Raw genomic sequence first — 12,765 nt, 5'->3', positions numbered from 1 at the left:
CAATAAACAATTCCTACTTACTCCGGCAACAATGATATTTACTTGCAATCACAACCGGGAGAACCACTAGGAACTGCCTTAAAATTACCTTAATAAAAGTTGGGAGAAATGAAAGGAAAAACCAACATCGGCTGTGTTACCACATGGAAGCTTAAAATAGAACTGCCCATTCCAAGAACAGGTAAATTCAAAGCAAACAACATTTCAGAGAAGATAGAAGTTAAATCACATAACTGGGGCACAGTAAGTATTCAAATATACCAAAAGCAATTTAACTTAACAAAAAAAATTTCATTATTAGGCTCCTCAAACAAACACTTAAAAGCAAACTTAAGGTCTGCATTAGTCGCAGGCATTGGATGTAAACGAGATAGTTCAAAAGACGAGGGCTGGAGTTTTTGTATGATTTTCTAGACTGCAATACATTTGTAAATTGTAATAAACATCAAGTACAAGAACATACAAGCTCCGCTTTTTATTAACTGGCTCAAGTTCCGGTATAGATGACATTTACCAAGCCAGATGTCAGCTCTACTTGGACAAAGCAGCAGCCAAATGAACAAAGTTTTCTTCTCAGCAGAGTTGGAAGCCCTTGGTGTCTGAGTATCCATGTAAAGTTTCTCCCTATGACAATATCATAAAATTTACATTGCTTGATATTAAACAGATATATCCCAATAGAAAAAAGACAGTCACCGCACGAGTCTTGAAAACAATGGCAGTTCCTCCAGTCGAGAAAACACAGTTGACATCTGACCCACATCCTGTCTTTTTGGAGCTGTTAAATTTGTTAACTAAAGTCTCCTTTGTCCATCAAAGCCACGGTACCTACTAGAGAAGTCCTTGCTGAACTTCAGATCTTCGCTGTCAATCATGTAAAAGTTTCCGGGTTCTGGAACAGTGAATTCCGCAGGGTTCTTGCTAACAATGCAAACTTCTTCCATGGAAATGTCTTTCAAAGAAACAATTGCTCCATGAATATGACAGGACCTCATATTTTTTTGATTCTCTGTAACTTTTAGTGCATTAGGTTGAATAGGAAATGCAAATTCAGCAGAGGCGCCTAAAATACCTATTTGCTTGTCTTGGAGGGGATTTTTTCCAGTAGTAGATAAACTGGGTCCTGCACCAGGACTGGACTTAAAAGCAGCAGTCTCTGACCCAGAGTATACCTTCAGCAGTTGATTTTGAGGAAAAAATGGTTTTTCAATTAAATTCGCTCTTTGATCCATACTGAGGTCACGATGGTTATTAAAAGGAATCAAAGGCTGATCAGTCACTTTTTTCCTATCAACACTGAATGGAGAGCGTGATTGCATTCCTGCATCCATGAGACTGAGCAATTGCATTGCTGTCTTAGCTTCATTAGAATAAGAGGGTGCTGACTCCATTTCCTTTTGGTTAGCTTTATTATTGCCTACAAAAGGACATGGAAGCAACACTCCAAGATCTGAATCATCTGGATCTGCACGGTTTAGATCAAGATCCCAAATTCTCTTCCCCTTACGGAAGTCAAGAGATGGTACAGAAGTAGGCCGATGACTCAGCTGACTTGCCATTCTTTCAGGAAAGTGCGGCTTCGAATTCACAAGACCTGATGAACCAGAGGCCCCATTTTTTCCTTTCATCCCTTTAGGTTGTGGACCATCATGAGCTTTGTTGTATGTATCAAATACCTCGGGATCTGTCAGTGATGGTCTGTGCACCAACTTATCACCATTCCAAAGACGAGTCCGAGTGTCATTGCCTATTAAGGTTCTAGAAGCAGAATTTTGGGTACCTAACTTTTTGAATACATGACTTCCATCTCCGTTACCAGCAACTAATTGATTGTTCTTATTTTGAGATAAGACGGGATTCCATTTGTTGTGTTCCTTCTGCATTGACCTCACTTCAATCCCATGTCCAGCTGAAAATCCCATCACCGCATTATTTCTCTCATCAAATCTTTTCGCAAGGAAAGAGTTTCTTTCATTTTTAAAAAGACCTCTCTCATATTGATGCTTTGCCATAAGTTCAACAATGTCCATTGGTACATCATCGTTGTTTCCCTGCTCAAGCACTTTTTTAGATCCCTGAGCAGTCTTTCTCCGGCTGACCTCTGAAAATCTTTCAGGTACATTGGTTTTCTTATTTTTGCACCCAAGTGATAGATCCTGGTTCAATATGAAGTGTTATTTTAGTAATTTACACTAGTATAGCAGTATATTCCAGAAGTTCAACCACAAAAGTTGCATGACATACATTGATTAACCAACCATATTGAAAGAAGTAACATAAACTCATACATGTATATAAACTTGACCTCTTCATACTGTGAGAAGAATAAGTTCCCACAATTTATCAAAGTTTCATTTAGGAGGCGCAAAACTTTATGTATTAACCATCTAAACTTCGTAATTGAACCAGTTACCATAAGCTCATATATGACAACCATGGTCTTTGCATTTTTTTTTTAGAATTTCATACTTGCAAAGGAAAATGCAGCTTGTCTGCGACTGACGATGCACCTAATATATGTCTTTTCTTATTCTACTTGTAACTTAAATTTCAGCTAAATGGTTCCTTTACTGTGTAAAGTTCACATCACAAACCAATTGCAAGCGCAAAATTATTTCAGTTGCCAGGGATGAGTTTAAATTATTGTGTTTGTTTCAGGGAGTATTAAATTTTTTCTTGATTGAGCATATACATAAAGAAATATATAAACTCAGCTAGAAATAAGAGCCAAAAAAACCCTGATCATTGATTTCTTGTTGGTGACTAATGAAGGGCTATCTCATAAACATATTTGGAACTTTAGGGCTCATATGATAACTCTTATGTCAGATGAACTACCCTTCTCATTTCATTATCTTAATTTTCTGAGAATTATGGAACCCATACTCTTAGGTAACAAATTCTGTTCCCAAAAAATTAGGATCAAGTTCAAAAAAAAACACAGACACATCAAGATTAAGAGAAAACCATTTGTATCAAGATGGATAAGATCTGCACTACATTCGTATTCTAATTTAGCATCTAGTTCACATAACTAACAAACTTAAGTATGCAACTGGACAATAATGTATTGATCTAGTGTGCCTGTACATATATTCTGACATCCGCTAAATTTAGGCAGATCAATGTAGATGATTTGATCAATTTTACAGCTTGGTTGTAATTTTGGGTAGGTTGGGGGTGAAGAGTAATACCTGAAAAAAACAAGCATTAGCTGAATATAAAGGCAACAACAATAAGGGTGTCAAAGAGTCTATTGACAAAAATCACTATCACCAAACACTTCTATAACAGGAATTTAGCCATTAAGAATGTTGGTAATATGATGATGGGGGGAATATGCAACAAAACTGACCAAAATAAACAATGAGAAAAACACAAAAACATGAAAAACATACAACAGAAAATCATTTAAAGATTGTAAGAAATCCCTTACCAACTTTTTGTGGAGAGAAAGACTGTTTTCTCCTTCATGCATCATATCTGAGCTATAAGCATTTTTTCCAGTCATGTTCACTTCTTCATTTAAGGAAAGGTTCGGAGCAGATAATTGGCCGATACAATTGCCTTCTGTCCTCCAAAGATCATTACTGAGCACGGTCTTCTGCTGCGGGGCAGTTGTATGAATCTTGTCAACATCCATATAACTATTTAGTGACAGTTCAAGCCCAATATCATCCTTAAAATCTTCTCTCGGCATGCTCTTGCAGGAATTCAATTTAGAAGAACTCGGCCTGTTCTCAGTTTGCTGCAGAGGCATATGATTTCTGTAGCCTGATCCTGCAGATGCGCCGTCTTCTTCTGAATCCGAATCAGATATATGGATCGTAGCAATTGTGGTCTTTGCATCTCCCGTATATTTTCGAGCCTTTTTGGCCTCTCTACTAGGAGGTTTTGTCCCTCTAGAGGGCTCCTGAGTTATCTTCCTTTTCCGCTGACCAGAAGTCCAAGCTGGAGGAGCAACTTCTTTGGGAATTGCTTTTTTAGAAGCTGGAGGAGCAACTTCTTTGGGAATTGCTTTTTTAGAAGCTGGAGGAGCAACTTCTTTGGGAATTGCTTTTTTAGAAGCTGGAGGAGCAACTTCTTTGGGAATTGCTTTTTTAGAAGCTGGAGGAGCAACTTCTTTGGGAATTGCTTTTTTAAAGGCTGGAGGAGCAACTTCTTTGGGAATTGCTTTTTTAGAAGCTGGAGGAGCAACTTCTTTGGGAATTGCTTTGTTAGAAATTCTCTGTTCACTTCTTTCCTCAACATTTCCATTAAGAAGTTCAGCAATCAAGCGCACCTTTTTCCTCCGGCGTGGACAACTAGCTGTAGTTTTTGATACAACCTGTTTTGTCTTAAGTTCAATGGAAGGTTGCTCTACAGGTCCTGCCTCCTTAGCACTTCTACTAATGTCCATATCCCCATCTTTGTTGGTAACCTCATTAGCTACTACTAAAGTACTTTTACCATTGTTAAGGGCATCAGTTCTCTCTGCAGGACACATGTCCCCAGAACTGCTGCTTTTTTGACTTGGGTAGTCTATTGCAAGAACATCACTTGCAACCACATCACCACCAGGTTCTGGAACACAGACATCAGTTAAATCCTTCTCTGTTAATTTCTCACCAACTGCTCCATTCCATACACATCATACAAATTGCAACGCAATCAAATTAAATTTAAATTTAATAAAATACTGAGAAAAATTTCTTAAAATAAAGGAAAAAATTTAAATAATTAGTTTACCTGTGCCATCTGTATGTCTTTCTGGAATTTGGCATGGAGGACATGTCCCGAGGCATGAAGTTTGTTTACCAATTGCCAGACTAGAAACATCTTTCACACTATTTCCATGGCCTAGAAATAAGAAGAATAGAAGCTAAGACAAATACACGATTCAGAAAAAACTACAAATTCAGCAAATCACAACAGCATCTAACTTCACCGGAAGTATACTGTGATCCTGTAATAGTAAAGAAGAGTATACAGAGACAGCCAAGAGCCCAAATGAAGCATCATCTTTATCTTAGTTACCACATCCTGATAAATGAATCTCACCTCTTATTAAACTGCCAGATGCTTTCTCAGCAATGTTTTGACTTTCTAAAGCGCTAGCAACACTAATATTCTGTACACAGCTTTCGCACTGCCACCATCTAAATTCTGGAACATTTAAGGGAACAAGTTGCCCCCTTAACTTTGTTTCATCATCATCGTCATGACCAAATGGCGCACATTTTCTAATATCTTTCTCTCTCATCTCAGCAACATATCGGCTGCAAATACATCAGAAAGAATTGTCAATAATATACTGTCTTACTATCGTAGAAGTAATAATCTATGTATAATGCATTAGTCTTTATAAGATGTATTTCAAATTGTATGATACTAGAAAAACTAACTAAAAAGAAAGTTTTCCTAAACAGATATAATTTCCAGGGATAAATATCAGCACTAAATAGCATTTCATTCATGTACTTGAAATGCAACATTATGTTTTTATCAGACATATTTACATCAAGAATGCAGCACTTTATAGAAAAAGACATAAATAGAGTACCTTTTAATTGTAACCAACTAGTGGAAAATTTATTATTTAGAAAAAAAATATATTTACAAAGTGAGATTCCTTCATTGACTAGGTGATGCAGTATATATAAGCGAATCTATTTTATTTTTTTTTGTCAGGATAAGCCAATCTAATTTAATAGTACATTAAGCTGCTCAATGCTGGGAAATTCAATTAAATCAGTAAGGTTACCGTATAGAAAAATGGTGACATCTTTCCGTGACTTTCTTATCCATAGCCTTCCCTAGCTCGATAGAAATCGAATCAATCTTCACATGTGATGCTGCTGATCTAGATCCATGTGTCACAATACTCCCAGGGTGATTGTTTTTTCCATCCGCTATACTGTTCTTCTCCATGTTAACCTGAATGAAAAAAGTGATGTGTTGAATGGCATAAAATACTTACAAAACATGAGAAAATGAAGTCACAGCTACAGAATTGTAGAGGCACTACTTCCATCGAAATATTATCCGATTATTAGCAAGTCAATTTTGATCTAGTAAAACTGTTAAGAATAATTACAAAATTAAATAGGATATATATAAAATGAGAAAGCAACAAGTACACCCTCTCAACATTAACAATATATACTTTACATAAGCATAAATAATTAAGTACCATGGTAAGTTTCTAATGCAAGATTGATATACTAAAGGGTATGTTACCCAGACTCTTTATCATTCCTTGAGTACCCATGTCGGACACTCGACACCCGGAAATTGGTATGGATACTCCAACACTTATTTTAGGACAAAAACATGTAAAATTAGCAAACTATTGTCGAGTCCAACACCCGGGCACATATCCATGGTTGACACGTTTAGCCGAGTCCGGGTAACATAGAATAGAAGTTCCCGAACAATCATACGCCTCGGATTTCAACTTCAATCCACACGAACTAAAAATTCACAATAATTTAATGACAGAAATTGCAGATATTAGCTCGCGCATAAACAAAACTTACCTATGCTATATCAAGCAGCGACGTTGGCCTAGTTTTTATCGACAACTAATCAAGAGCTGTTTCAAGAATGAATTCGACCACTATCCACCACACAGCTAAATGAATTCACCCAACTCCCAACAACCTCAAAAATGGGCCGCCCGGTACCCGTTAGGGTTTCCGCCCTTTTTATACACCTACGGACCACAACACTAACCAAATCCACACAATCTCAACATTCAATCCACACCGTCCAAGCACATTCCCAATTTACATCAACAAAAATCAGAAATTAGGGTTTACCAGCTTCAGCCGCATCTTGCCACAGCCCAAAAACCCATTTTACTAAACAGCCCACATACCCATAAACCCAATTGACAAATCAACAAACACAAATGACAACCACAATAATCAAACCATAAAAAGGAAATAAATAAATACAGACCAATTAATTACATACCCAAACCAAACCAAACCCATAAAAGGAAGAATGAACCGACCCGTATAACAACACTTGATATTAACAAACAAATCAACAGCTAAAATTAATAAACCCATCAATCATGTATACCTACACAAACAGTAAAGATCTTGAAAGATAGATAGACACAGACCTTGTATGTATATGCCGAAAGATTCAGATCGAAGCATGAATCACTTGAGTCCGAAGATCCCCTGGAAAATCACTTGTATGAATGTTCTTGATCGAAACCCCAGCTCAAAGATCAAATCTTTTTCGAGAAAAATCGAACAAAAGTGATGCGATTTTGAGTGCGTAACCCGCAGAAACCCTAATTATTTTAGGTTTGCCGAATTTCTTTCTAGAGAGAGAAACTAGATAAAAACCCCAAAAAGCTAGAGAGAGAAAGATAAGGTGGAGAGTGTGCTTTTTGTGTGAGCGTCTTGGTTATAAGTATTTTATGTTTATTATTACGAGACTCAACATCCATGTACTTTTATTTAATCTGTTTCTTTAATCTTTAACGTATGTAATGTGTAAGTACTATACTTTATGTTAGCCAATGAGAGTTTGCCACGTACGCGTAGTAGGTGCGGTTCTTATCACAACCCACTATGCACTCTTTGGAAACCCTAGTCAATGGAGAGTGTAGACCACGCGCTATGTGTCGAACGTTGATGTCTTGTCAGGTGGGTTTCGTGTAGATGCCGGAGCATCAAAGTAAAAGGGCATTCGAGCGTGAGATTCACGCGCGGGAAGAGCGTGGAGAGGGAAAGTGTGCCGAACCCTAAGTATATGTGGTTGTAAATCGGAGATAGCAAAGTAGAGATAGCCCTAAAATTGGGGCCGATAAAACGGACGGGCAAATAATTTGAAACGCGAGAAAATAGAACAGAATAAAATATATAAATAATAATTATTTTTTAATATGGAATTATTATTATTATATATGAATAAAAAAAGTGAAAAGTGTGGAGGTGTGGTTAGGTTAGCGTCAAGATATGTTAGGGCTTATTTTTCCATTTTGAGGCCACTAGTGAAGTGGGCTTGGAGTTTCGGCCAGCTGTCGGCACAGTTTAATAAAAAGTTTCCGTTTCTTTAATGATTGAATACGACAATTGCCTGTCAAGCGGGGTCCATTTATTTGTTTCAGTTTTAGCCTTTTTTTTACTAATATTTTGGTATTAAGAATAATCAAAAGGAAAGAGATTCACGAGACTAAAACGATTGCTGGTACATAACATAAAGGACATTTTGTGTCCATCATACATATACGATGTCTGCTGAGTCGCTGACTACTGATGCAAAGTTGAGTAGATCTGTATATGTTTACAGTGCTTTTGCTTATTTTCCCTCTCGTAAAAGTATTTTGTTGTTTTCGGAATATATAGATTACGAGAGTGAAAATATTTATTTTATATATATTGACGTTACTAGAGAATTCAAAATATTATTTTTATTCTATTGTTTTATGTGTTTATTAGGAAATCCGATATCTAATTGCAAATTCACATTTATCAATCTCGGGAAATTCAAGAATCACAGAGGCCTATTGATTATTGTTTATGTACGTGTTTTAGCGGTATGTCTTGATTCATAACTACATCTTTTATTATTATCGGTCTATGTATTATCGTTTTCGATCAACTATGTTTTTATTAGCTGTAGGCCTTAATTGATCCAAAACTATGTATTTTATTATTGATTCGGTCCCACACATGAGGTAAAGTTGTATTTTATAATCGGATTTTCTAGTGTGTGCCTGGGACACACCAACAACCACTTTTTAGTTAGGTGTTAGATTTTTATTGGCTCCCATTCCATTAATAATGATGCCCCTACATGCACAAAAATTCTCATCAATCAAAATCTTTCACCAAACTAAAAAGTGGTTCTTGGTGTGGGCACACACTAGAAAAATCCTTTTATAATTGATGGGTTTTGAGAGTTGTAGAAATTAATTAGGTGAGAATATAGTTTGTTTTAATATTCTTTTAAATTTCAATATGTAGCTGTATAAAGCATATAAATTTTCAGTTGTTTTATCATTAATAATTATATTCTAATCAAGTCTGAACCACTTGTATAAATAAAGAATATATATATATATATATATATATATATATATATATATATATATATATATTTTGATTTAAAGTTGTGTGGCTGAGAACATGAAAGAGATATCAGGAGTGAAAAATGAATAACATAGATACTTTAACTTAAGTGAGATGATCATCTTGGAGAGGAACGGATCACTTTCATTTCATACTCAAAGGTAAAGTAGCAGAGCAAAACAAAATTTAATTTTGTGATCGACACCCTTAAGAACGATATATCTATTTATTGCCTAACCGGCCTTAAGGAATATTTTGGTTTTAAGATAATTAAAAGGAAAGAGATTTACGAGACTCAAACGATTGCTGGTATATACACAACATAAAGGAAATTTTGTGTGCATCATACATACGATGTCTGCTGACCATTGATGCAAAGTTGGGTCCTAGATCTGTATATGTTTAGATAAGTTCGACTAAATTGTAGCTGCATAAAATTTATCGAAGGTGTAAAACATTATACTTCGATGGTATTTATATTAGTTGACAATAATTTAAAAATAAGATGTTATTAATGATTTAGATCGTTATAAATATAATTTAGCATCTCAATGTTGTAATAAATGATGTACATCAACAAAACATATAGACTATTGATGGAATGGTTGGAGTGTGATATTTTCAAGACATTGACTATTTTTTTTTCTTTGATATGCCAATTCATACTTTTTAGCTAAGGGCCTTTTTATGATTGGAGTTCCTTTTACGGTGTTTTTGATTATTTTAAGTATTTTGTTGTTTTTAAAATATATAGACTGAAAATATTTTATTTGATATATATAATTGACGTTACTACAAGTTTTATTCTATTTATTTTATTAGTTTGTTAGGAAATCAATATCTGATTGTATATTCATATTCATGAGTCTAAGAGAAATTCAAGTATTAGACAAATCATGGTTATATTGTTGGTCCATATATAAGAGTAAATACCAAGCTCCTCAAAGATATCGAGAACGAAGATATATTAATAAAAAAAATTGGATGAATTTTTTCCAAGATATCAAATAATAATTCAAAAACAAGACAAAAACCATTATGAGTTTGTCGTTCTCAAAATATTTTATCATCTAGACGTCGTAGAGAAATATTGAGAATTCTACTTTCTTTTAACTTGAAAATATCGAGATCCACTTACTATCATTTTTTATGATTATTTTTTTCTTTACGGTGGGCCTGGACCCATTATCGTGCGTCCACGGACTGTCGTTTTCGATAAATTATGTTTTTATTAGCGTAGGCCTTACGCGGCCCAAAATTACGTATTTTACTATTGATTCGGTCCAAAAATCAGGCAAATTTGTATTTTATAATTCAATGACTTTGAGATCAGATCTACAAATTACATGAGAATATAATTTCTTTCACTATTCTTTTAAATTACAACATATACCTGTATAAAGCATATATTTTTGAGTTGTTTTATATATCATTAATAACTATATTCTAATTAAGTCTGAACCACCTGTACAAAATTAAGAATTAAACATATGTTCTTTAATTTTAAAGTTGTGTTCCTGAGAACATGAAAGAGATTTCAGGAGTGAAAAATCAATAATATAATCAACTTAAGTGAGATGAACCATCTAATTAGAGAGGAAAGAATCACTTCATTTCATACTCTATGGTACAGCAGCATAGCAAAACAAAAAATACTTTTGTGATCGACACCCTTAAGAACGATATATCTATATAAATTGCCTAACCGGGCCTGTTTAGTTTGTAAAATATTAGTGAAGCCCGCCCCTAATCAGGCAAACCCTTACACTCTACATACACTACATGTAACATATATAGGGTTAAGGTGATGAGAAACTTGTTCTTGCGACCATACAAATCATCAACACCTTCATATTAATTATTCATAAAAAATAGAAAAACTGAAGTTAGAGGAATATTAATTCTATGTGTCTAATCAAGGCCTTGGTTAGTTCATCAGTTGTCACAGCTTATAGAAAGCAGGGATTCTTCACTCACCCGCCGCACCGCGCACCCGAATCCCCATATTTTTAAATTTGTCGAATTCTCATATCTCCGCACCCCACACCGCGCACCCCGTACCCGCACCCGCACTCATGCTTCCTAGTGCCCGCACTCATACTTCCTAGGTTGTCACCGTATAATGTTTGATGAAGAGCTGATACAATAAAATGAGCAAGAATATCAGCACTTTGAAATTCTGATTTTTGGTGTTGTCGACCAGGGACTTCCCACCATGTTGTCTCCCACTGGTTTCAATTTTTAAGATGTCCAAGAAAAATTGTGCTCGACAGCCTTGATAAACGTCGTCTTGATGAATATTGCATCGCGTAAATATTTGCTGCGCGCGGACATCTGATGCAATAATTGGGGATAAAATACATGAATAAACCCTGATTCGATCTGGCGGGTAACCACAGCGCGCATAAACCTTTTTTAAGAACAAGACAGCCAACGGACAGCCCTAGATTTGCACTGCTCTCTTTCCCAGGAACCAAAAACTTTAAGCAAAACACTCGTCACTACAACCAAACCGGCTTTTTATGACGGAAAGTTTATACTAGTTCTGTCGTAAATGCATATAATTACGACGGTAACTTTCCGTCAATTTTTTGAAGCCGTCTAAAATTCAAAATACGATTACATGCATAAAATTCGTCATCGTCGCAAGTAAAAATACATGGGCTCAACAGGAATTTACGAGCGAAATAACATTGTAATTTAAGAATGGATCTACAATATTTTAGAATCTTTGCCTCAATTTGTCACGGACTATTTCATCTTAAATGATATATCTTGCGATTGAAAAATCGTCAAAGATAAGGTCCCATCCCCCTATTTTGTAACTCAATATACGACGGATATAGTTCATCGCAAGTCGTTATATTGCAACGGAATATCCATGCATAGCATCATAGGACCAGGTTAAGCTTCATCCCCCATGCATGGGGATTGGGGAGTAGTCCAATGTGCTTCTGCATAGAATCCAACCATCTGTGTCAGCTGGCTGTAAACCCTTACTCCAGCTATAAAAGTCCAAAATATTAATATGATTCTGAATTTCTGATTATTAAGTAGCAAATGGCACCGTCCATGCATGTACATTTGACACCCCAGCTGGTAAACTTTCAACCGCCAGATTCGTTCATATATGTAAGGACCAATTATATACACTACAAGAAAAACAAATAATTCTCACAACAACAAATACTATTCACTACAACAAATATTTCCGTCATAAATGAAGAAGATATATACTCAGTATTTTTTCTTTTTGATATGAATATTTTTAATGTGAAATATATTTTATTCCGTAATGATGACGTGACTGGCTAGAATTTAACATCTGTGATTACTTTTCTACTTAATTTGGATAGCCGGCATTCTAGTTATTATACAAAAAGAGTTCTCCAGTTTCATATGCACCGACATTTTTAAAGAATTAAAGAGAGAAATAAGTGGTCGTTTTTAGTCCCTTCTCAATCTTGTCTTCTCAATCTCCCTTCGATACCAATGGTCCAAACTCCAAAGTTTGGTATGGGCCAGTACCTACGCTGTCAACGTGGGCGTATAGGTATGCTTGCTCTTTCTAGAATGATATGGCCGGGACACTCAACACCAACATTGGTTTTCAAATCAAAGAATAACAACGAGGTTACAAATCGAGATGGATCACGATGCCCAGATTGCCCGCTTTCCTTCCTTCGAGGTG

At 35.6% G+C, this 12,765-nt stretch overlaps 1 protein-coding gene across 2 annotated transcripts; it reads right to left on the bottom strand.

The window, feature by feature from the left end:
• Window positions 1-276: 276 nt before the first annotated feature.
• On the bottom strand, window positions 277-7,405 carry LOC108211870 (protein EMBRYONIC FLOWER 1). 2 transcript variants are annotated; one of them, XM_017383615.2, is made up of 6 exons: window positions 7,112-7,405; window positions 5,744-5,916; window positions 5,041-5,258; window positions 4,729-4,839; window positions 3,437-4,611; window positions 277-2,156 (listed from the first exon to the last, which is right to left on the bottom strand). In XM_017383615.2, the coding sequence occupies exons 2-6, from the start codon at window positions 5,908-5,910 to the stop codon at window positions 795-797; spliced, it is 3,033 nt and encodes a 1,010-aa protein (XP_017239104.2). In that variant the 5' UTR covers window positions 5,911-5,916; window positions 7,112-7,405; the 3' UTR covers window positions 277-794. The 2 variants fall into 2 exon arrangements, with proteins under 2 accessions (XP_017239104.2, XP_017239175.2); XM_017383686.2 differs by having other exon boundaries at window positions 3,437-4,563.
• Between the last annotated feature and the right edge of the window lie 5,360 nt (window positions 7,406-12,765).

Source organism: Daucus carota, chromosome 1, assembly GCF_001625215.2.
Source record: "Daucus carota subsp. sativus chromosome 1, DH1 v3.0, whole genome shotgun sequence".
NCBI classification, from domain to species: domain Eukaryota; kingdom Viridiplantae; phylum Streptophyta; class Magnoliopsida; order Apiales; family Apiaceae; genus Daucus; species Daucus carota.
Note: the sequence above shows the minus strand (reverse complement) of the source record. Positions and strands in the feature narration are given on the sequence as shown.